Source organism: Triticum dicoccoides, chromosome 4A (assembly GCF_002162155.2).
Source record: "Triticum dicoccoides isolate Atlit2015 ecotype Zavitan chromosome 4A, WEW_v2.0, whole genome shotgun sequence".
Lineage (NCBI taxonomy): Eukaryota > Viridiplantae > Streptophyta > Magnoliopsida > Poales > Poaceae > Triticum > Triticum dicoccoides.
In genome coordinates, this window is record NC_041386.1 from 681359410 (window position 1) to 681385324 (window position 25915).

Genomic DNA, 25915 nt, shown 5'->3' on the forward strand with positions numbered 1-25915 from the left:
GTCGAGGGAGAGGGGAGAGGGGATGGGCAACACCGGCGAGGGGCGAGCGTTGGCGGTGGACGTGCGCTGCCGATGAGGGGGTGCGGGGGCGCCGCCATGTCTCCTTGCTTTTTTGTTCTCATTTTTAAATCGCGATGTGAAAAAGATGATGGGGAACGACGGCCATCGATAGCTGTGCAGGGCTCAATCGAACGGCTAGGGCGCGACCGGCCGGCGCGACCGGCCGGCGCGGCCGGCGCCTAGCGCTTCTACCAGCAACAGCTGCTTCTCGTTCAGCCGCGACCCAAACAAACAGAGCCATAGTCCTGTACCTCTCATTCTCTCCTCTTTCCAAGCACCCGCGCTAGGGTTTCTGTCTGCCAACCGCCGCCCGTCCGCCGCCGCTCAGCCATCACACTTCTCCTCCCCGGCTATACCTCCTGCTTCGCCGTTGCCACCACACTTCTCCGATTCTCTGCGCCTACCGATGCCATGGCCGCCCTCGCTCCTGTTCGCACTCTGTCACCGGGGTTGCCTTTGCTCCTCCCCGAGCACCGCCGTTACGGCTGCCCCCGTCTCCATCTGCTCTCCACCCTTGCATCCTTTTGCTCTCTTCCCCCGCTACCACGCCATCGCGGTCTCTTCCAACTAGATTGTCTAACTAAACCGAGAGGTGAATTGGGCGCTCAATCTCATAGAGTTCCAAAGGAGAGACAGCATAATGGATGTCGCCAAGCTGCTCCTCACATTGGGGAGCTCAACAAGTGCTTCCGCTGGTGCGTTCCTCTGGACTGAATCAGCAAAAATTATCAGAGCTTGCATCTCTCTTGGCCAATTATTTTTTTCGGTCCGTGAAATTATTGCGATTCATCGGAATTTACCAAAGCTGCATCTACTCAGAGTGCTTTTCATTTTTTAGGAGAATATTCAGTTGTTTCAGAGCATCTTGGATACTCACAGTGGAACTAAATTTTATTGATTTGATTAGGTAGCCCAGAAGGTGGATTAACTTGGGGAGGAGCCAAGAATAAGCTTTAGGCCCCAAGAACTTCATGCGGACCATGACCTCCTAGGTGTTCTCAAGGTCAGCACGGGCGCACAAGATAGGCCGTGGAACCATAAGCCATACCAGGTTATTTTCACCACTTATACACAACTTTTGTGTTGTCTTTGCTGTCCATAGTCAACCTGATGAAAACTGATCCAAGGGCCGTAAAAGTAATAGGTTCAAGTATATGTTCTGCCACCCCTCCTGTTTATATGTATCATGTTTGACAACTGACGCACATACACAGAAAAAATGGAATCATGGGGAATCGTTGTTTGACATTTATGAAACTAAGCTTTCACTAGCTACATCTATTTTTATTGAATTCATTACATTGTGTTCTAATATACTTTTTTGTAATTGTGTGAGGATGTATTACACACTCAATTGTTAGAATAGGGCATTGTGGATGATTCCTAAATAGAGCTAAGGATGATTGAATTTTGATTGCTCCTTCTTATGCTTCGAAGACTCATCTCCTCTTATGGGTGTTCATCTGCATTAGTTTATATAATGGTGATTTACTTTTCTGCATTTCACTGGTTTGGATTTAACCATTATATGAGTGCATAACCAGAAGATTAGCCGGTACTATTTAGTGTGTTAGTTATTTTGTTGTTCCATGTTATGGTCCGGACACTGTCCTCACTGGAGTAGCCTTAACTGGTTGTGCTTTTGAGAGAGGGTCTGTTGCTTAGGGCATCTTCAGCCGTTGGCTCCCCCAGGACGCATACAAATCGCCCCCTCGGGGCGAGCCGGCGATACACTCGGCGCTGGGGGCGATTTTGCGCCCAGTCGTCGCCCCCAGGCGCCGAAGTTGGCCCACTTTGCAGCCCAATTTCGGCGAATAAACGGCCCATATGGGCGAGAATAGGCCCATATTCGGAGTGGTTTCGCCGTGTCTCGGCATTCAATTATCAACACAATTATTCCTTATCACATATTTCATCACAGAAAAATCAAATACTTCAACAAAATACTACAACAACAAATAATTCAATACAAATTATATAGTTCAACAAATAAAAACTCGTATTTCATCACGCGGCGTCCCCCTTGAGCCTCCATAGGTGCTCAATCAGATCTTTCTGCAGTTGATGATGCACCTGTGGGTCTCGGATCTCCTGACGCATACTGAGATAGGCAGTCCAAATTGCCGGTAGCTGGTGATCAACTTCGGCTAGAGGACCCTGCCTGTAGTATGGTTCAGTGTCAAACACTGGGTCTTCTTGCTCGCTCCCGATGATCATGTTGTGCAAGATGACGCAGCAAGTCATGATCTCCCACATTTGATCTTTCGACCAGGTCTGAGCGGGGTACCGAACAACAGTGAATCGAGATTGAAGCACACCAAATGCCCGCTCGACATCCTTCCTGCAAGCCTCCTGAAGCTTCGCAAACCAGGCGTTCTTGCCTCCTGCCACAGGGTTTGAGATCGTCTTCACAAATGTCGACCATCTCGGATAGATGCCGTCAGCTAGATAGTACCCCTTGTTGTATTGGTGCCCATTGATCTCGAAGTTCACCGGAGGAGAATGGCCCTCAACGAGCTTGGCAAAAACAGGAGAGCACTGCAGCACGTTGATGTTATTGTGAGTTCCTGGCATACCAAAGAAGGAGTGCCAAATCCAGAGGTCATGTGTGGCTACCGCCTCAAGCACCACACTGCAACCGCCTTTGGCGCCTTTGTACATCCCCTGCCAACCAAATGGGCAGTTCTTCCATTGCCAATGCATGCAGTCGATGCTTCCAAGCATCCCAGGAAATCCTCTTGCTACATTCTGAGCTAGGATCCGAGCAGTGTCTTCCGCATTGGGTGTTTTCAAGTATTGTGGCCCAAACACTGCCACCACTGCCAGACAGAACTTGTAGAAACACTCTATGCTGGTGGACTCGGCCATGCGCCCATAGTTGTCGAGTGAATCACTGGGAGCTCCATATGCAAGCATCCTCATCGCTGTCGTGCACTTCTGGATGGAGGTGAATCCAAGAGCGCCAGTGCAATCCATCTTGCACTTGAAGTAGTTGTCGAACTCCCGGATGGAATTCACAATCCCGAGGAAGAGCTTTCGGCTCATCCGATAACGGCGCTGAAATGTTCTCTCGCCATGAAGTGGAGCATCGGCGAAGTAGTCGGAGTAGAGCATGCAGTAGCCTTGCAGACGACGCCGGTTCTTTGCTTTCACCCGCCCCGGCGCCGAGCCACCTCGACGCGGCTTTTCATTGCTCGCCAGCAGCTGGGCGAGGGCGGCGAGCACCATCAGATGCTCTTCTTCCTGGACGTCGGCCGCGGCTTCCTCCTCCAGCAGCGCGACGAGCTCTTCCTCCTCATCCGAGTCCATCGCCGAGACAGTCAAAACGTCGAACACCTTGCGCTCGGTGGGCGTGTACCCGACGTTAAACCGTGCCTCTGCGGCCGGAAACGGCGGCCGGAAACGCCCAGCTGCTCCGGGAGGGGCTGCCGCGGCGAAGCGCTGCTATTTTCCGGCGGGGAATGCTATCTAGAGGAGTAGGCCGGCGGCCGTCGCCGGGATATAGCTAGTGGTGGCCGAGGGCGCAGGGGGTGCGAGGCGAGTCAGGGGAAGAAAATCTTGACTTTTCCCCTGTCGGTGTGGGTCAGGCGTGCTTTTCCCTAGCGCCGGAGCCCCCAACGGCTCCCCAGCGCGCCGGGTTCGGCCTGTGACCGCCGGGCGGAAAAAAGGTCCGAACCGGCGATTTTCGGCGTCCTGGGGGCGCGACTGGGCCGTTTTTTCGGCTCCGGCGCCGAAAAAGTGGCTTGGGGGGGGGGGGGCTGTTGGGGGCGCGGCTGGAGATGCCCTTATGAAGTGCAAGATGTACTATATGATGTTTGGAACTGCACTATTTTCCGAGACCTACTATTTTGGCTAGGCATGAGGGGCCAGTTGGACATTCGATTTGATAATCATGAGTGTTGCATTCTGATGATATGAAGTGTACTTTACGCAATAATGCAATACCTGCCTCCTAACCTATTTCTGACCTCACACTAGAGCAACACAGTATGCTCTCCGGCCTGGTAGTCTGTCTTAGTTGACGAAAAGCGGCCAAACCCAGTTGGTATGCTAGGAATGATTGAGCTCAGGATTTTGGGATTAAGGTGAAAATTTATTTAATTTGTAGGTGTAAGACAATAGGCTTTGGGGGGAACCGGCACAACCCTCTAGGGGTGGCCTATCACATATATATATATAATGAGGTGGTATACAACGTTACAATATACACATGTAAATACAGTCTAACACCCTCCCTCAATCTTAGCCACTTTCTAATGAATCTAGAAGGGTAAGATTGCGCCTGCAAGTCTCAAACTGTGGCAAAGGCAATGGCTTGGTGAAGATGTCAGCAAGTTGATCCTTGGAAGAAATAAACTTGATCTGTAGTTGCTTCTGAGAGACACGTTCACGCACAAAGTGATAGTCAACTTCAATGTGTTTCGTTCGGGCATGGAATACCGGATTTGCAGAAAGGTATGTAGCACCGATGTTATCACACCAAAGAACAGGAGGCTGTGATTGGGGTATACTTAACTCCTGAAGCAAGGACTGTACCCAGATAATCTCTGATGTGGCATTGGCCACAGCCTTATACTCAGCCTCAGTACTGCTACGCGAGACAGTAGCCTGTTTCCGAGCACTCCAGGCAATCAGGTTAGAGCCATAGAAGACAGCATAACCCCCCGTGGATCGCCTGTCATCCGGATTGCCAGCCCAGTCTGCATCAGAATATGCTGAAAGACAACCAGAGTCAGACGGCCGAATATGCAAACCATGAGCCACCGTGAAACGAATATAGCGCAAAATCCGCTTAACAGCAGACCAATGAGTGTCACGGGGTGACTGCAGATACTGGCAGACTCGGTTAACAGCATAGGAAATGTCTGGTCGCGTGATCGTCAAGTACTGGAGCCCACCAACAATACTCCGGTACTCGGTCGCATCAGAAGAAGAAAGAAGCTCACCATCAACAGCATAGAGCTTATCAGTGGTAGACATGGGTGTAGTCGTCGGTTTGCACTTAAGCATCCCAGCTCGCTGCAACAAATCCAGAGAGTACTTCTTCTGCGTCATAACAAGGCCAGCAGCACGAGAAGTAACCTCCACACCAAGAAAGTAATGAAGCTTCCCAAGGTCCTTGACCGCAAAATCAGCACCAAGTGAGCGAACAAGCGCAGTAGCAGCCGACTGAGAGGAGCTGACCAAAATGATATCATCTACATAGACCAACAAGTACATAGTAACCTCAGGCCTTTGAAGAAGAAACAATGAGGAGTCAGCAGTTGATGATGCAAAACCATGAGCACGAAGAGCCATTGCAAGACGAGCATGCCAAGCACGAGGAGCCTGCTTCAGACCATAAATTGCCTTGGACAGACGACAGAGATGATCAGGGCGATCCGGACCAGAGAAACCCGGAGGCTGGCGCATGTAAACCTCCTCCGCCAAGACACCATGAAGAAAAGCATTTTGAACATCAAGCTGACGAAGAAACCAACCTCGAGTAACAGCCAGAGAGAGAAGAAGTCTGATGGTAGTAGGCTTGACCACTGGACTGAAGGTGTCTTCATAGTCAAGTCCAAAACGCTGTCGAAAACCACGAGCAACCAGACGAGCCTTATAGCGCTCAATGGACCCATCAGAATGCCTCTTCACTTTGAAAACCCATTTGGAATCAATGACATTTACCCGTGATTGTGGAGGAACAAGAGTCCATGTCTGATTGCGAAGAAGCGCTTGATACTCCTGCTCCATGGCCTCTCTCCAATGAGGAATGCGCATAGCAGCTTGATACGTGCGTGGCTCAGAGGATGGATCTGCGAGAGCAGCAGACATGCACGCCGCTAACCAAGCAACTGTGCCATCGTGACGTTGCTTAGGCTGAAAAATGCCACTCCGACTGCGCATATGTGGACGTAGAGCAGCAGCAGGAGCCGGCGGAGGCGAAGGTGACGGAGACGTGACGGTCGCCGGAGATGCAGGAATCACCTCAGGCGAGCTCGGGACAGACGACTCCGGGCTGCATGGCGAAGACTGGCCCGACGACAGGGGCTCAGAGGCCATGGGCGAACCGAGGGTGGGCGAGGCCAGCTCCGGTGACACCGGCCCAGACGGCCTTGGCGAGGCGAGAGCAGGCGAGGCCGGCCCTGGTGAGAAGGGCCCAGACACCCTGGGCGAGGCAGGGGCGGGCGAGGCCAGGCCTGGTGATGACTGCCCCGACGCCCTGGGCGAGACGGGGACCGAGGAGGCCGGCCCAGTCGGCGGGGTTGCAGGGCGCGACGATGGCGAAGGCAGCCCAGAAGCCAGAGGCGACCGGGCCAGGACGTCGATCGGCCGTGCATGAGCACGGAAACCGAGGCCATGCAGGGGCGCCATGTGCTCCTCATGCACAACAGAAGGTGCCGAGGATGAAGGCGATGGCGACGAAGGGGAAGATGGCGCTTCCAGAATCTCCAAACGAGCCCCACGACCAGCGCCTGCACCATGGTTAGGCAACAATAGAGGAGAATATGCAACATCATCAAATTGGTCAGAAGCAACAGAGGATGAATGCATGACAGGTGGCTCGGTAGTGGACACAGGGAGTTTGGCAAAGGGAAAAACATGCTCATCAAACACAACATCCCGAGAGATGTAGACACGATTAGTGGGAACATGAAGACATTTGTATCCTTTATGAAGAGAGCTATAACCAAGAAAAACACACTTCTTGGAACGAAACTCGAGCTTACGCTTGTTATATGGACGGAGATGGGGCCAGCAAGCACACCCAAACACCTTGAGAAAGGTGTAGTCCGGTTGTTCATTAAGGAGAACTTCAATGGGAGTCTTCATATTCAAAACACGAGTGGGAGTACGATTGATGAGAAAACATGCAGTGGTGAAAGCATCACTCCAAAAACGAAACGGAACAGATGCATGGGCCAAAAGAGTCAGACCAGCTTCAACAATGTGACGATGGTTACGTTCTACTGAACCATTCTGCTGATGTGTATGTGGATATGCTAAACGGTGAGTGATCCCAAGCGACTGAAAGAAGGAGTTGAGGTTGCGATACTCGCCACCCCAGTCCGACTGAACATGAACAATTTTGTGCTTGAGAAGGCGTTCAACATGTTTTTGGAACTGAACAAAAATGTCAAACACATCAGATTTACGTTTGATAAGATAAAGCCAGGTAAAGCGGCTGTAAGCATCAACAAAACTGATATAATAATTATGACCACTAACAGAAGTCTGAGCAGGACCCCATACATCTGAAAACACAAGTTCTAAAGGATGTTTCACCTCACGACTGGACTCCGAAAAAGGAAGTTGATGACTCTTCCCCTGCTGACAAGCATCACACACTGCTACATCTTTATTACTAGACACACTAGGAAGCTCATGACGACGCAAAACATGCCGGACAATAGGTGTGGCCGGGTGACCAAGACGAGCATGCCACTGTGACGGAGATACCCGAACTCCACTGAAGATGCGAGCGACGCCAGGATGCTCCAGACGATAGAGACCTTGGCAGAGCCGCCCACTAAGAAGAATGTCCCTCGTGCCCCGATCCTTAATAAAAAGATCAAAAGGATGAAATTCACAAAGCACATTATTATCACGAGTGAGTTTAGGAACTGAAAGAAGATTACGTGTCACAGATGGAACTCGAAGAACATTGCGAAGTTGAAGACTCCTATTGGCATGTCTAGTGAGAAGTGATGCTTGACCAATATGAGAGATGTGCATACCTGCTCCATTGGCGGTGTGGATCTTGTCGGAGCCATGGTAGGGTTCACGAGTGTGAAGCTTCCCCATCTCACTGGTCAGGTGCTCTGTCGCCCCAGAGTCCATGTACCAGTGGGGATCAATGGAGTAGGACTGAGTGTGTCCCTGTGGCTTCTGCGGCGGCGGACGATCAGCCATGGCGACCTGACGAGCAAAGTTGCGTGTATCCTTCCCGTCATTGCCAAGACCAAGAAAACCCCGCTGGAAGCTCTTGTGACACTTCGAGGCCTAGTGCCCATCGCGACCACAAAGCTGGCACACACGTGGACCGCCAGCCCCTGGTAGCGTCGCAGTAGGAGGAGGGGCCGAGGCGGATGGTGGTGACTGCCCCGAAGGAGCCCTGGATGAAGCAGAGGAGCGACCACCCTTGGTGGCGGCGTTTGCCGAGAGGGCGCCGTTGCCCCTGGATCGGCGCGTCTCGACTCGTTGCTCAGTAAGCAGGAGGCGTGAAAAGACCTCGTGTGCTGGCATGGGCGTGGAGTTGCCCCTCTCATTGATGATCTCGACTAGGGCGTCATACTCCTCATCAAGACCATTGAGAATAAACGAGTTGAACTCAGAGTCGGTGAGGGGCTGTCCAATGGAGGCCAGCGTGTCGGCGAGACTCTTGACTTTGTTGTAGAACTTAGTGGCGGTGGAGTCAAGCTTCTGACACTCCCCAAGTTGGCGACGGAGCCCAGATACACGAGCCTGCGACTGTGCCGCAAACGAGCACTCAAGAATAGTCCATGCCTCGTGGGACGTCTTGGCGAAGACAACAAGCCCAGTAATGGCCGGAGAGAGCGACCCCTGGATGGAGGAGAGGTTCGCCTGATCCTGCCCTGTCCAGACACGGTGAGCCGGATTATAGACCGGACCATGCACGTTGTCAACCAGCGCAGGAGGGCAAGGGAGAGAGCCGTCGACATAGCCAAGCAGGTAGTAACTCCCAAGAAGCGGAAGAACCTGCGCGCGCCAGAAGATGTAATTGTCCGACGACAACTTGATGGTGATGAGATGGCCGAAGTGAAACGGCGGCGGCGGCTGCGATCCCATCGAGGAGACTGGCTGAGGTGAGAACACCGTGGAGACAGTCGGAGGGGCAGCCGGCGCGGTGACAGAGGGCGCGATGGCCGCGGTTGACGCCGCGAAGCCTGCCAGCGCGACGTCCTCCGCCACCAGCGGCGCAGTGGCCGAGGGCGCGACAGCCGCGGTTGACGGGGCGGCGGTGGTGTGGGCCACAAGCGCCTGCCCGGGCGAAGTAGCAGCCGGCGGGAGTGCGAAGAGGGAGCCGACGCTCCGAGTCCCGATCGGCGCCTGAAGGGAGGCGGCATCCAGCGGCCTCGAGAGAAGTGCCGCGAGGGAGGCCGGCAGAAAACCGGTGGCGGTGGAGCCGGACGCAGCGGCGGACGTCATAGCAGTCGGGCGACGGCGGCGGCGGGCGCGGCGACGGCGGCGGTGGCGGCGGCGGCGGCGGCGGTTTAGGGTTTTTAGGCGGAAGCGGACGTAACCTAGCGTGATACCATGTAAGACAATAGGCTTTGGGGGGAACCGGCACAACCCTCAAGGGGTGGCCTATCACATATATATATATAATGAGGTGGTATACAACGTTACAATATACACATGTAAATACAGTCTAACAGTAGGGGTTTGGGCTAGGAGCCTATCTTAGAAGCCAGAATCATTGTGATTTAGTGGAGATGTGCAACACTACACAGTGCACACACTGTAGCTAGCTGAAATATAGCCTGTAGGTTACAGTCATTTTGAGGAAAGGAACTGCAACATGGGCTAGGGTGTGAAAATGGATTGCTCACTCTTGAGTACCTATTGATCTGATTTGTTTTCTATGCATATATATTCTCATACCAAAGGATCACGATATACTAAGGTGTGTAAGTTGTGTCAAGTACAAGAAATTTGTCCATGGGATGAGCAAAAAGGATAATAATTTGACACAAAGTCAGAGCACAACAAATAGGCCATGTTTTGGCAACAAGAAAGATTTGCTATCACTTTCAGTTAGAAGGTTCTCCATGCTTATTATGATAGACTTCAAGAATGATAAAGAGGAATATTTGGATTTAATTGACAGGCTTGATGGCTCAAAATGCAATGAGGAATCAACAGAAAGAGGGAACTTGAATGAACGGTGGTACGGTCGTACGTGTTAGCTTCTGTTGGATACATATTATTTGGTTCCTTTTCCATCTCCTCTTCTTCCTGTTGTGTTACTTTATAGTATATTTTTAAAATCAAGACTTGTTTATTATTTCTCTCTATTATGTTACATTATATATTGCATTTTTAGTCTGAAAAATATGTATGCTGCGTCTGCAAAGTGCAAACACCAATGCACATCGTCATTGAGTAGCCTGTTTTACTGATGTTGTGGTGCGGAAGGAAGTTGAGAGCATGATGTAACAACATTATTTTCGTCAATATACTTTATATAGTGCACCTGCAATGTTTTCTCTCTATATCTCACAAACTCCCATTGGTCCAGCTCATTTCTTCCAATCAGCTCTAAAAGAAATATAGCTTAATATTGATTATCGAACTATTATCATAATCTTTTAGTTTTAGGCTCTTGCTTCTTTTACCAACTTCACAATCCCTGCTTTTACCCATTTCATTTGTAGTTATGCATCAACAAGCAGTATGACATGTCTTTGTCGCATGCCACTAAAAAGGGCACTATCATCCAGTGGCCTCATTCATCATGGACTTCGATTGAAAGAAAGTAAGGTTATTTCATTCTAGAACATTTGCTTGAATAGAATATTCTTGAGAACCTAATGCGATTATGTTTCAATGTATCTCTTTGGAGGTTCAGCTACGTCAGTTCGTTGACCTTTGGCTACTTATCCGTGATGTGCAGTTGTCAAATGAAGAGGATACAATTATCTTGCGATGAGCTCCAGACTCTGTGTACCCAGTAAAATCTGCTTACCTGTAACAGTTCATTGGTGCGTACACATCAATCAATTTCAAGATCTGGTCCGCCAAAGTGGAGCCTAAGTGCAGATTTTTCATTTGGTTATGGCTGAATGAGAGGATCCTAACAAATGACAACCTGCAGAAACGTGGACTGCCAAACAATGGTGCCTGCAACCTCTGTGACCAGGTGATAGAGTCACCCGCCCACCTTCTGCTGCACTGCACCTGTGCGCGAGGTTTGGTTCCTAATCGCAGATTGGCTTGCCCAGCCAGCGCTCATCCTGCCTCTGGACCACAGTGCCTCTCGGTCGACTTGGTGGCAAGCCAAGGCATGCGGCCTACCTCCTCACCATCTCGCAGTGGAAATTTATGGTTGCTAGGACATATGGAAGGAATGCAACCGAAGGGTCTTCGATAACTCAACCTGTAACGCAGACCAAGTGTTCTGCTTGCTCAACCAGGAGGTGGCTACGGCCAGTGCTCGCATCACCTGGAGCGTCTTTGGTGAAAACGAGCCGGAACCTGAGCCCTAGGGAGCCCAAATCCCTACCTCTGTAACTGAAACTTATTGCTTCTCTCCTGAAATGCAATGGCAGTACACATGCCTTTTCACTAAAAAAATGTTAAGGCTACCCCTCAAACAAATTTCTCTGTTCTACTTGAATGAAAATAGTTTTTGAAACATAATAAGAATTTGAAGCCCTTTAAACAGTCTGGTTGGTTGTTCTTTTCCTCCTCTTTTCTTTCATCATTTTTCTTATCTCATAATGCAGAATAATTTGGTAGCTAACAAATATGGTGATATTATAATACCTTAGTTTGTAGCGTGTTATTTCCATTGCTAGCATAAGTTTCTTTTCATTCCGAACCTAATAAAATGCTTTTGCAGGTAATTTAGCTAAAACTTTGCTTTGAACTGCTTGCTTTGCATGGGTATCTTTTCTATGCTCATAGATGCCATGTACGAGGTACTATGATAGTAAAGCATGGGTAGCCAAATACGACACGGTGGTCATGGAACGGCATTATTTGTTGCGACTACCGATAACGAGGTTTTCCCCTCCTTGCTTCGATGAACAATGATGATTTTTCATGTACTTGCTAATATTCATATTGTGTTCTTGGTAAACATCAATTGGGGCTTCTTTTGATTTGTAAGCATCAATTGAGCAGTATGCCCTACTCCGAGGTTCACCCGCTGAAGAAATTCAGGGGCCCTGACATGGAGCCTCTCCATGCAGAAGGGCTTAATGGGCGCTCCACTTGATGTTGTTGCATTTTTCTTCACTCGCTGCTATGCTTAGCTGTCGGCTTTGCACCGGTAATAATCATCACTAGACCTTTTTTCATCTTTTCTTTTCAAACATACATGGACCATGGTGTCACAAGAGAGTGTTTCATGGATGACATGAGGAGAGTTCTATATATATTTACTATGTTTGAATCACCACATCTCCTTTTAATCACTCTCATGCCTTACTGCTTCCTCCGTTCTATAATATAAGATGGTACTGAAATATCAGTTTAATAACATTATACAACCGTCCTATAATATAAGATGGCACTATAAATACTAGAGTATTTCCTATGGTGGAGCAGTACTTGCATATGACTCAATGCCACTATAGAAGGTTGTATATAAACTAGCACATGACTGAAGCACGGCGCGCGTCACCCTCTAGTACAAATGATGCTCCATTCAGATAGTTTTATAATCCACTTGGCCAGAAAGATGGAGACGTTACCGAACTCCTTTTGGTATTTCTAAGAGATTAGCAGGATAAGACGGGGTTAATTATCCCCTGTTTACCTATCCCCTTGATTAGAGCATGCATTCTAGTAATGATGCTAAGCTATTCTTTTTTTGGGGTTCGGCTCTCCTGCTGGGAGCCCTGCACGCACTATGTGAAGGGCCAATCGTTAAGCAACACATGTTCCCGTGGACCGCACCACTTAGTAAATAGATTTTGTTTTGTTTATTTTCTAAAATGTCCTTTACCTTGTCTTTTCCGCCGCGGACGCTTCGAGCTAGTACCATTATTCCACTGAGCTGAGCTCCGTGAGAGAGAGGGTTCCAGAAAGTGAGGTCAGCCGTCCGGCGCTGGGCGCTCCAGGGTCGTGGTCGTGGCGAGCGACAGAGGGAGCTGCCGCTGCCGGACTCCGGCGCGCCCAAGCCCCAGCCAAGGCTGGAGCAGCTGCTCTCGCATGCCGCGGTTCCCCTCCTGGACCGACCAGATCCCTTGGAGAAGGTGGGGAACTGCAGGGCGTGCGGCCGGCTGGGTTCAGCGCTGCTTCGCCGGGATGCCGCAGGAGGTCGTGCAGGCGTACATCAAGACGGGAGCCCGATGCACACTCGTCGGACAGAGGTAGCGCTAGCTGATTTCTTCATCTATATATCCTGTACTAGTAGCTAGCTTTTGATGGCTTCAAACTAGTACAGGGGCTATCCAATTAGTTACTACTAGTATATTGCTAAGATAACCGTTAATTTGAGATTAAACTAGCTTTCAATCACTTCAAACTAGGCAGCCTCATGTAGCTATGTTCTCTGTTTTTAGTCACACGACAGTCACAGAAATCTCAAATTGGTGAAAGATCCTTGTGGATTGAACCATGGAGAAACAACCAGCAACTAATCAGTACACTTATATATCTCCATTTAGAATAAATCCGTTATACATCGCATGCCAAAAGGAATAGCAAGATAAACTTACATCGGGACGTAATTGTTTTGTAGAGCAATCCTGCGAAGCAAAGTTTATATAGAGCTATTTAAAAGTGCTATCTTGTCCATGGCTTGATTGGCTACCAAAGTCCTGAAATAAGAAAGGAACGATTTTGTGTGAGAAATAAACTTGAATTTGAGAGTCTGACTTGTAAGTGAAACAATACCTTAGTCGGCAGCTGGTCATTTTGATATGCTGGCCATTCCGAGTTCGATATCAATACAGAACTCTACATACGGTTTAAAGTTAGTGTAAGTGAATGACATATGCATGTTCATCTTAATATTTAACGACTAACTAAATGAATATACCTGTCTTGGTTGAGTGCCATAACAGAAATATGGTTGTGGTGGTTGCAAGCCGAGTAACTGCTGTAGCATCTGCCTGCGGTAGTTGTGGCAGACCATGATGCAATACTTGCAAATTACATTTCTCAGGTTGTGGTGCTGGTGTCATAGTCTGAGGAAGTACATGCAAATTGTAGTTATCTGCCTGTGGTTGCATTATGCATTATAAAACCTACATGTCCTAACACTGAAACTTACATGTCCTGCATATGCATTATAAAACTTATATGCTATATATTCATTCTCAAATTCCATTCCTATCTCTGGTTTTAACCTTCTATTGTAATAATAATCTGTGTTTCGACCTGCCTCTCCCACATTTGTGGTCTCATGATATACACAACATAAAAATATCATATACTAATTAGTACATGGACGACACATTTTTGTAAAAGAACACACGATATTCAGAGTCCTGTTGTAGTAAAACCCGAACAACACTTGAAGATGGGACAACATATTTTGCTGAATATCACACTGTATACATAGGAGCATTAGCAAAACATTGACCTTTTTCTTAGATACAATAATCTCTATCATTACAATTGGCAAAAAAGACACAAGAAACAGACCTATATACGGAAGATGAAGTACAAGGAGCTAAGTCTCAAGGATTAATTTGCATGTCATAGATTAAGCTCTTCGTTTGTTTCTGTTTAATCTTGTCTCCTCCATACGATGAGAGTGTTGATAATTTGCAGATTCAAGGCACACCAACAAACCTATGGATGATGAAGTCACGGGAGCTCCTTCATGCCGAAGAACACCTTAGATGCTGGTTCACATGAGAGGGCAATTCTCTACCGATCCTGATCGTGTGATCCACAATGGAGTAGATAGATAGGAGAAAGGATGTTCCATGCAAAAAAGAAAAGAGAAAAGAAAGGTTGTTGGAAATTTTGGCGGCAATCTGTCGATACACTGGAGAAAGAAAGGCTGTTTTGCTGATTTTCTGTAATTAGAGAGATACGACTTGGTTGTTTGATTGGCGGGGTCCACCAGGCCACGTGTTGGCAGCTGGTTGGCCCTGCATGATAGTGCGTGCAGGGATCCCAGCAGGAGAGCCCGACCCCTTTTTTGGGGGAACTTGCAGGAGACATGGATTTGGCAGAATCTACAAAGGCCCTGTTGCAAGTATGGAAGGAACGGGACATTCAGATGACGGTGCTCACCAGCCTCACGGTGCAACTCTTCCTGCTATTCACCGGTGACCTCCGGAGGCGCAGAATCAGTGGGTTGCTTAGGTCCATAATTTGGCTGGCATACGTGGGTGCTGATCCTGTTGCCATCTACGCCATCGGCCTTTTTACCGAGGAAACACATAATTTAAGAAGGGAGCAATCATCGGGGGATCAGACGCTGCGGCTCCTTTGGGCACCCTTTCTCCTCCTTCACCTAGGAGGACAGGACACCATCACTGCCTTCTCCATCGAGGACAACAATCTGTGGCTGCGGCACTTGCTCAATCTGGTGCTCCAAGTCACTCTAACCTTGTATGTCTTGTGGAAGTCGTTTGAGAAATTGGAAGTGCAGCTGCTAGCCATTGCCATACCAATTTTTGTTGCTGGGACAATCAAGTACGGGGAGAGGACATGGGCACTCTATAACGGGAGCCGAGATTACCTCGGTAGTGGCTACGAGAGGGAGGAGAAACCGCGACGGGATTACAGAAGTACTCATTGTGGTGATGTCATGGCAACTTATGCTCTTAACACGGTACTCCGTGTCAGAGGATTGCTTGTGGGACGAACATTGTTCCAACTGGGATGGGAGAGTCAGAAGGAGCTGGTGGGTGATTTCGCAGTGCATGGACAGAGAGAAGGGAAGCTCAAGATCGTCATGGTGGAGCTTGGCATGATGTACGATCTCCTCTACACCAAGGCCGTGGTGTTGCAAAGCCGGATCGGTCGCATACTCCGGTGCTTTGCCGAGATGTGCATGGTGGTGGCCTTTGTGCTCTTCGTGGCAAACCCCAGGTTGCATGCCCACCACAGCAGAGCCAATATCGTCATCACCTATACATTGTTTGTTGGGGCCATGTTTATGGAATCTTGTTCAGTCTCCATGGTGATAGTATCAGTCTGGACAAGGGCGGGATCGAAAAAAGGCAGCTTTCTCTATTGGTTGTCCTGCAGTGCTTCCTCTCTTTGGAACGCCGTCATGCGACGATTTCAGACAAATCAGCAGCAGCAGCCGTCCATGGGGCAATTTAACCTTGTAGACTACTCAATTTATGAGAAATGCATGCCCAGCCTCATCTCCAAGGTCATCACTGCACTGGGTCTGGAGAAAAAATGGAGAAATATTTGGCATGTCCATCACATCAAGGTGGACAACGAGATGAGCAACTACATCGAGACATTGCTCTGCTCTAGGGTGGGATCCCAGCGGCTAAATCTTGGCCGGGAAATGAACTATGTGTTGAGAGCTCCTTTCGAGCATGCCCTTTTCCGTCTACACATCTTTACAGACATGCATTTGAGCAGGGTAGACTTACCAGGAGACGAGGAGACGGCACAGCTTGCGGCGGAGTGCAGGAAGCTATCACAGTATCTTATTTACCTCATGGCGGTTTACCCTTCCCTGTTGTCGGTGAGCAACGCCGCGCAAGATCTTGAACACTTCTACGTCAAGTGGGTCAGAGACAATACAGGCAGCAATACCATGAGAAAGCAAGAGATTCTAAACAAGTATGCAACTGAAAAGCTCTACAACGAGGAGGCCTACTCGAGGTCTCCCTTCGAACTTCTACCTCCTTCCGCGGAATCATTGAGGGTGATAAAGGAGGTGTGGGCAAGGCTGCTCGTCTACGCGGCTGCCAAGTGCCCCGTGGAGCTGCATGCGCGGCAGCTCAGCGACGGACTCGAGCTCCTCACCGTCGTCTGGTTGCTTATGCTGCATCATGGTGCTGGGGATGTCGGGTGGAGGGAGGTCGACCTCGTGGCATCTGATGACTCTGCTATGCCTACAGCAGAGGCACTGGTGCCGTGCCAAGGAAGTAACTGGATACGGCGTCAACCCAGGCATCTCTACGCCTTTGAGTTCCAGCAAACACAAGAAGCGACGGCATTTGTGGCATCTTGGGCTCCCCTGCTTCCGGCAGATGGTGTAGATTTGACAGAGGATATTTTGCAAGGAGTGATGTTCGGCTCATTGCAACCTGTACCCTCGGCACCACCGGTAATTCCTCCATTGCTCTACTTATGCTCGACCGTGTATAGTTGCTTCTTGCTTAATTGATCTCCTTTTCCAAGCTTTTTTAGCTTTTAATAATTACTACCCCTCTGTCCTAAAATAAGTGACTCAACTTTGTACATAATATAGCGTAGTAAATTAGTAACTACCTGGATGGGCAGCTAGCTAGCTCTGCCCATAATGCTGACAGCCTGAGACCGTTGTTGGACAGAACAGTTCCACCGAAACAACATCAGAGATAGAGGAAACAACATCAGAGATAGAGCAAGATGGTCATGTAGAACGGGCCAAAGAGCATGCAGTGGACGTACCACCGGAGATAGAGCACCAGGGCGAATGAAGATCGCGCGGGTGTGAGCCGGCCTTCAGAAAAAGAACATTTATATAGCTTTATAAAGTATGTTGAGATGAACTTGTGAGCTGAGTACTCATCGCTAGCTTCCGTTTCCTGTTAATTCTGTCAGACCACCGTGTCTACGCCATGTGAGTGGGTTATAAATTAAGTTTAATTAGCTCACAGGTTTGAACAATCTGTTGGGCGAGATCGTGATCCGCTCGTGGGATGGCACGGGCAATGTGGGTCCTCGATCGGCTGCGCGCGTCCTTTGTATTCATCAGAATAAAAGGAGGAGAACTGAGACAGAAAAGTCGCACAAGTTTAAACAGGCATCTCTCCCAATTTCTAGTTTTCATTTCGTGAGAGTTCGGATGGAGGGGAAGGCTAACAAATTAAAAGAATGTTCGTAGTTACACTGTTACAGACATTTTTAGACAAACGGGGAGGGAGTCAGAACCTCAGAACTGAAGCATAAAAACAAACAAAGCTTGTGCGAGCAAAAGGAAAAACAGTAAAACTGTATAACAGTATAAGGTTGTTCATCGTCTTGGCTTAGGCGGTGGTGATGGCGGTGCTAAATAAAGATTCTTCAGACCCTTCCCTGATGAGGCAATCAGTCCTATGGCTGGGGATGAATTTGAAAACCAGTGTGTTCAAGCAATGATGGCGTGGCGGCGACGACATCCTCGTGGTAGACTTGTGTCCTTGGGCTCCGCCGTTGCGATGACGTTTGCTCCAGTGCCGGTGCGGAGCTTGGGAGGTAGTACGGAAGTTGATGCAGATTGTAGTCTACATCGACGACATCTAGAAGATAGTGGATCGTGTGTTGGGTCCGTGGTTCGTGGATGAGAGGTATGGTTTCCTCCTCCGACGTCTTAGTCGTGCGGGATTGCCAGATCTGGAGTTTGATGGTGTGTCCGGGATGTTACCTTGGTCTGATTCGTTCAACGATAATGGTCTCGCCTTTGGCGAGCCGCCTTGGAGGTCCGGAAAACTACATATCAGCGATGGAGCCGCATCGAGTTTGAGTGAGGAGGTGACCCGTCATTTTTCCCTTTGGTGGCTGTTGTGGTGGCGCCATAGGCATGTGATGGGCGTTGGTGTCAAGTTCAAAGGATTCTTCGGTCTTGATTGTATTTTTTTTTCTTGGCTGGTGTTCCTTTATGTAAAGGCTAGCATTTGTCATCTTTTCAGTTTTATCAGCTCGGTGTGTACATGACTTGTACTATGATTCCTATGATATAAATGAGACACGTATTACCATAAAAAAAAGGAACAAAAATATGATTCATCTGCTTAACATTACAATTAAGGTAGCTATCCTCATTGGCCATAAAAGATCTGCCATCATCCTGCATCCTTGCCAAAGATTCATGAAATGCACAACTAAGAAATAATAATAAAAGGGAAAAGGGTTTGAGCTAGAAGAACTAGCACCAGTGAATATGTATTGATAGAATCATTTTAAGCCAACATCATTGGTGGTGCTAATAACTCTAAAGTTGTTTCCAAACCTGCAGACATTCTACCTAATGCAACAAATCTAAGTGTAGGTACGTAGTCCAAATTAAGCATGAGAGAAAGGAAATAGAAAAATTAAGTAACTATGAAGATCTATTATTTAAAGTCGTGCAAACAAAACTTTGATGTCACCTATAGCTAAATATTTTCCAAAATCTAGTGTAAAAAGATACTAAGTATTCTAATTGAAGAGCTCCCATGTAAAAAAGATCAAACAAATAAAGCAGATAGAAATCTGAGGGAACAATACTTTCTAGTTGTTATGATACAACTTATTTCTATATCAAGGCCCAAGGGGCATATATATCTGTCAAGATAAGATCTCAACGAGGTACTTGACGCTGGAGCTATCACGTCCTTCCAATTATCGTTGACCATTCGATCAACCTGTTGCAGCTAGCGGATGGGATGGTGGCTCCTTGCTCCCGCGCCAGCCCTCAAAAGCCTCACCAAGATCCTAAAAAGCTCGGTTACGGCCCGGTAGAGCCCATTTCGGGCACCCACAACCCATTCTCCCTTCACTTCCCTAGCCTCGCCCTCCGCATATCGCCGATTACCCATCCTCCTCTCCTCCCCCCCTCCCCCCCACCCTCTCTCAGATTCGGTTGTCGTCGTCAGCCTGTCATCTCGTCCCAGCCCCCGCCCTTCTCGTTCTCTCCCTTCCTCTCTTTCCCTCTCCACGATGGACTGAGGGTTGCTAGCACCTCCCTCTCCCTCGCTCCTCGTCATCCTCAATGGCTTGACATAGCTCTTGGGCGACACGACTATGTAGCTGTCCAGTGGAGCTCATCGGCGGCATGGCCATGGCATGTGGGGCCGGCCGTGGACCGGGCTCCCTCGACCGCAGCGCTACTGCCCATCCCCACGGTCTGCCTCTGCCTTCGCGGTGCACGTTCACCACACTGTCTGTGCCGTTGCAGGCCGGACGTGGATTTTTAAAGCTCGGGCTTCTGGACACGCTCCATCTTTACCCTCCAACATTGCTTTGATATCCGTACTAGACAACTAACTTATTACACTAAAATTTCTCTTTTTTGTTTCTTCCAAATAAAACAACATATGAACTTCAAACTTTGCAAGACACTAAAACATCCTAATTAGAAACCTTCAGATTTTTGGGTCCAACATAAATATACGAAATGAGATTTTTTTAAATAAAAAATGGTATTTTTAGTATTTGTGATGCACGCAAGAATCCGAAAGTTTTTTCCCATATTCTAATGGTTAGAATGTTTTGTTCCGCTGTAAAGTTTGAAGTTCATATTTTGTTCTATATGGGAGAAACAAAAAAGACAAAAGTAGTTGCATGAATCACGAAGTAAAAATGAGTGGCTAGATAAGAGGGTGTCCTGAAGCCTATGCTCTATAAGGGCATGGCCAATGCTCCACGGTGGACAGCTGCCCTAGCTATCCACCTAGGCTTGGGTGGTCCAAAATGACGCATGGTGTCGCTTGAAGAGCCAAACCGGCTCCTGCAGAAGAGACGGGCTCCTCCTTGACAAAAGTGGAAAAAGTAGAGAAGTAGGAAGAAAAGTATAGACATGCAAGGGCTCTCTAGGGTGTGTGACTTTCATACATGGTTTGGAATTGATTAAAAGATGGAGGAAGAAAGATTAAGCGTGGGCCTAGTGAGGCAGCTATGCATTGGGTGATTACAATTTCATACTACTGCTCTAACACATTTATCTATGTGGAAAGGCTGGGGCAGCATCAAAGTGATGCTTCCATTGTACATGCCCTAACATGTTTATCGATACAGGCCCGGCGCTCGCGGCGAGGGCCTGGATGGTGGCGGCGGGGACGAGGAGCCGATGGTGCCATACTATTGAATTCATGCTCCACTTGGCTCGGATACTATATTGAATTCGTGCTCTAGCTAACTCATCTAAAAATTCGAACTAATGAAGGGAGGTGGGTAATACAAGATATTTTAACACATACGACACAACCAGCGGTGCATGGACGTGCTCGGCTCCGTGTCGGAGACGCAGGGTGGCGCACGTACAACGGTGATCTGCATTACGCATCCAGGTCCAGCAGATCGGCTCCCTACGCTCGCTCCATGAATGCCAGGCCAAAAGACGCATTGAAGAACTGGAGAAGAGTTGCCTCAGTGCCATCCTACACCGGCTGGTCCACGCTTCTGCCCAAAGGTGAACTCCTTTCTTTGCTGCTCTTCTCTCTTTCCTTACTTTGTGCTCTAAAAAATCTTCAGAATGGATGCTTTCAGTACTACTTTTTCATGGCGCCTTCTCTTTGGTTCATGACGATGATGCATTTGACTACACTGAAGCTTCAGGCTCTATTTTTTTTAGAAAAGGGGGAGATCTCCGGCCTCTGCATCAGAACGATGTATACGGTCACATTTATTAAAAATCAAATAAGTTCAACATAGTTCATGAAGTCTCAAAATGAACGAAGCAAAAAAGCTCATCAAGAGCATGATGGTAAAAATAAAGCCACAACCGGCTGGCAAAAGAAAAATAGGAAAACTAATTGCCTATCATATTACATGACCGCCATCCAAACCGGTTGAATATAGCCCGAACTATCATCTTCCATCGGATAGATCCTGTAACCAAACGCTCCCTAGCCTCCGTCTGAGTGAGTAGCGACCACATACGGATCAACGCAGTGGCTCGGAAGATAACCTGCAAAAAATGAGTATTTGTTGTTCTGTTAAAAACCAAATCATTCCTGCAGTTCCAGACTGCCCATAGTAAAGCACATACTCCTACACGAATGTGTCTCGCTGTTTCGGAATCTATCCCATCAAGCTACATCCCAAATAACGTTGATATTATTCGGAGGAGTAATATTAAAAGCAATGTGAACAATCCGCCATAAAATTTTCGCCATCAGACAGTCAAGAAAGAGGTGTTTGATGGTCTCATCCCAGTCACAAAAACTACATCTTGTAGAACCAGTCCAGTTGTGTTTTGTCAAGTTGTCCTTAGTTAAAATGACTTGTTTGTGTACAAACCACATAAACACTTCAACTCTCAAAGGTACTTTGACATTCCAAACATGTTTTGAACTAGAAATAGAGCTAGAGTTGATAACATCCAGATACATGGATTTAACTGTAAACTCTCCATTCCTAGTTAGCTTCCAGCACAAGTGGTCTGGATGTTGAGAAAGGTGCACATCCATCAGTCTTCTCACCAGATGGAGCCAGGCTTCCCAACGGGCACCGGCAAGTGTTCTCCTGAAATGAATATTGAGAGGAGTGGACTGAAGCTCAGTTGCAACGAAAGCGTCTCTTCGTTGAACAATGCTATAAAGTGAAGGATATTGAAGCGCGAGGGGTGTTTTCCCTAGCCATGTATCCTCCCAGAATCTCGTAGATGTACCGTTTCTGACTTTAAACTTTGTCCTGTTGAAAAAGACTGATTTAACTCTCGTCAGACCTTTCCGAAAAGGCGAGTCCGCCGGCCTCACTGTCACCTGGGACAAAGTTTTCGAATGAAGGTACTTATGTTGGGGAACGTAGTAATTTCAAAATTTTCCTACGCACACACAAGATCATGGTGATGACATAGCAACGAGAGGGGAGAGTGTTGTCCACGTACCCTCGTAGATCGTAAGCGGAAGCGTTATCACAACGCGGTTGATGTAGTCGTACGTCTTCACGACTCGACCGATCCAAGCACCGAACGTACGGCACCTCCGTGTTCAGCACACATTCAGCTCGATGACGTTCCCCGGGCTCCAATCCAGCAAAGCGTCGGGGATGAGTTCTGTCAGCACGACGGCGTGGTGACGATGATGATGTTCTACCGGCGCAGGGCTTCGCCTAAACTCCGCGACGATATGACCGAGGTGGAATATGGTGGAAGGGGGCACCGCACACGGCTAAGGAACGATCCGTAGATCAACTTGTGTGTCATGGGCTGCCCCCCTGCCCCCGTATATAAAGGAGCAAGGGGGAGGGGGCGGCCGGCCAAGGGAGGGCGCGCCAGGGAGGAGTCCTACTCCCACCGGGAGTAGGATTCCCTCCTTTCCTAGTCCAACTAGGAGACCTTCCATGTAGTAGGAGTAGGAGAGAAGGAAAGGGAAGAGAGAAGGGAAGGAAGGAGGGGGTGCGGCCCCTCACCCTAGTCCAATTCGGACTAGGCCTTGGGGGGGCGTGCGGCCTGCCCTAGGCAGCCCCTCTCTCTTTCCCGTATGGCCCAATAAGGCCCAATACTTCTCCCGGCGAATTCCCGTAACTCTCCGGTACTCCGAAAAATACCCGAATCACTCGGAACCTTTCCGAAGTCCGAATATAGTCGTCCAATATATCGATTTTTACGTCTCGACCATTTCGAGACTCCTCGTCATGTCCCCGATCTCATCTGGGACTCCGAACTCCTTTGGTACATCAAAACTCATAAACTCATAATATAACTGTCATCGAAACCTTAAGCATGCGGACCCTACGGGTTCGAGAACTATGTAGACATGACCTAGAACTGTTTCCGGTCAATAACCAATAGTGGAACCTGGATGTTCATATTGGCTCCTACATATTCTACGAAGATCTTTATCGGTCAAACCGCATAACAACATACGTTGTTCCCTTTGTCATCGGTATGTTACTTGCCCGAGATTCGATCGTCGGTATCCAATACCTAGTTCAATCTTGTTACGGGCAAGTCTCTTTACTCGTTTCGTAATACATCATCCCACAACTAACTCATTAGTTGCAATGCTTGCAAGGCTTAAGTGATGTGTATTACCGAGAGGGCCGAGAGATACCTCTCCGACAATCGGAGTGACAAAACCTAATCTCGAAATATGCCAACCCAACATGTACCTTCGGAGACACCTGTAGAGCACCTTTATAATCACCCAGTTACGTTGTGATGTTTTGTAGCACACAAAGTGTTCCTCTGGTAAACGGGAGTTGCAGAATCTCATAGTCACAGGAACATGTATAAGTCATGAAGAAAGCAGTAGCAACATACTAAACGATCGTGTGTTAAGCTAACGGAATGGGTCAAGTCAATCACATCATTCTCCTAATGATGTGATCTCGTTAATCAAATGACAACTCTTTTTGTCCATGGCTAGGAAACTTAACCATCTTTGATTCACGAGCTAGTCAAGTAGAGGCATACTAGTGACACTATGTTTGTCTATGTATTCACACATGTATTATGTTTCCGGTTAATACAATTCTAGCATGAATAATAAACATTTATCATGAAATAGGGAAATAAATAATAACTTTATTATTGCCTCTAGGGCATATTTCCTTCAGTCTCCCACTTGCACTAGAGTCAATAATCTAGTTCACATCACCATGTGATTTAACACCAATATTCACATCTGTATGTGATTAATACCCATAGTTCACATTGTCATGTGATCAACGCCCAAAGGGTTTAATAGAGTCAATATTCTAGTTCACATGGCTATGTGATTAACACCCAACGAGTACTAAGGTATGATCATGTTTTGCTCATGAGAGAAGTTTAGTCAACGGGTCTGTCACATTCAGAGCCGTATCTATTTTGCAAATATTCTATGTCCATAATGCTCTGCACGGAGCTACTCTAGCTAATTGCTCCCACTTTTAATATGTATCCAGATTGAGACTTAGAGTCATCTGGATTGGTGTAAAAGCTTGCATCGTTGTAACTTTTTACGACTGGCTCTTTTATCACCTCCATAATTGAGAAACATCTCCTTAGTCCTCACTAAGGATATTCTTGACCGTTGTTCTAGTGATCTACTTTTAGATCAAAATTGTATTCCTTTGCCAAACTCAGAGCAAGGTATACAATAGGTCTAGTACACAGCATAGCATACTTTATAGAACCTATGACTGAGGCATAGGGAATGACTGTTCATTCTTTTCTATTTTTTGCCATGGTCGGGTTTTGAGTCTTACTCAACTTCACACCTTGCTGAAGGAAATATGGCCTAGAGGCAATAATAAAGTTATTATTTATTTCCTCATATCATGATAAATGTTTATTATTCATGCTAGAATTGTATTAACCGGAAACATGATACACGTGTGAATACATAGACAAACATGAAGTCACTAGTATGCCTCTACTTGACTAGCTCATTAATCAAAGATGGTTATGTTTCCTAACCATAGACATGTGTTGTCATTTGATTAATGGGATCACATCATTAGGAGAATGATGTGATTGACATGACCCATTCCGTTAGCCTAGCACTTGATCGTTTAGTAGGTTGCTATTGCTTTCTTCATGACTTATACAAAGTTCCTGCAACTATGAGATTGTGCAACTCACCTTTACCGGAAGAACACTTTGTGTGCTACCAAACGTCACAACGTAACTGGGTGATTATAAAGGTGCTCTACAGGTGTTTCCGAAGGTACATGTTGGGTTGGCATAATTCGAGATTAGGTTTTGTCACTCCGATTGTCGGAGAGGTATCTCTGGGCCCTCTCGGTAATACTCATCACCTAAGCCTTGCAAGCATTGTAACTAATGAGTTAGTTATAAGATGATGTGTTACAGAACGAGTAAAGAGACTTGCCGGTAACGAGATTGAACTAGGTATTGGATACCGACGATCAAATCTCTGGCAAGTAACATACCAATGACAAAGGGAACAACGTATGTTGTTATGCGGTTTGACCGATAAAGATCTTCGTAGAATATGTAGGAACCAATATGGGCATCCAGGTTCCGCTATTGGTTATTGACCGAGAATAGTTCTAGGTCATGTCTACATAGTTCTCGAACCCGTAGGGTCCGCACGCTTAATGTTACGATGACAGTTTAATTATGAGTTTACAAGTTTTGATGTACCGAAGTTTGTTCGGAGTCCCGGATGTGATCACGGACATGACGAGGAGTCTCGAAATGGTCGAGACATAAAGATTGATATATTGGACGACTATATTCGGACACCGGAAGTGTTCCGGGTGGTTTCGGAGAAAACCGGAGTGCCAGAGGGTTACCGGACCCCCCCCCGGAGAGTTAATGGGCCACATGGGCCTTGGTGGGAAGAGAGAGGGGCGGCCAGGAAGGGCCGCGCGCCCCCTCTCCCTCTGGTCCGAATTGGACTAGGAGGGGGGC

General features: G+C 47.7%; 1 protein-coding gene across 1 annotated transcript in view; it reads left to right on the forward strand.

Annotated features, from left to right (window-relative positions):
• Window positions 1–12791: 12791 nt before the first annotated feature.
• The window catches only part of LOC119284079, a 53388-nt gene continuing 40264 nt past the window's right edge, over window positions 12792–25915 (forward strand). Inside the window, exons 1-2 of the mRNA XM_037563363.1 lie at window positions 12792–13106; window positions 14515–16993. Of these exons, the coding sequence (XP_037419260.1) occupies window positions 14912–16993 (2082 nt within the window). The 5' untranslated portion in view covers window positions 12792–13106; window positions 14515–14911. The remainder of the gene's footprint in view (window positions 13107–14514; window positions 16994–25915) is intronic.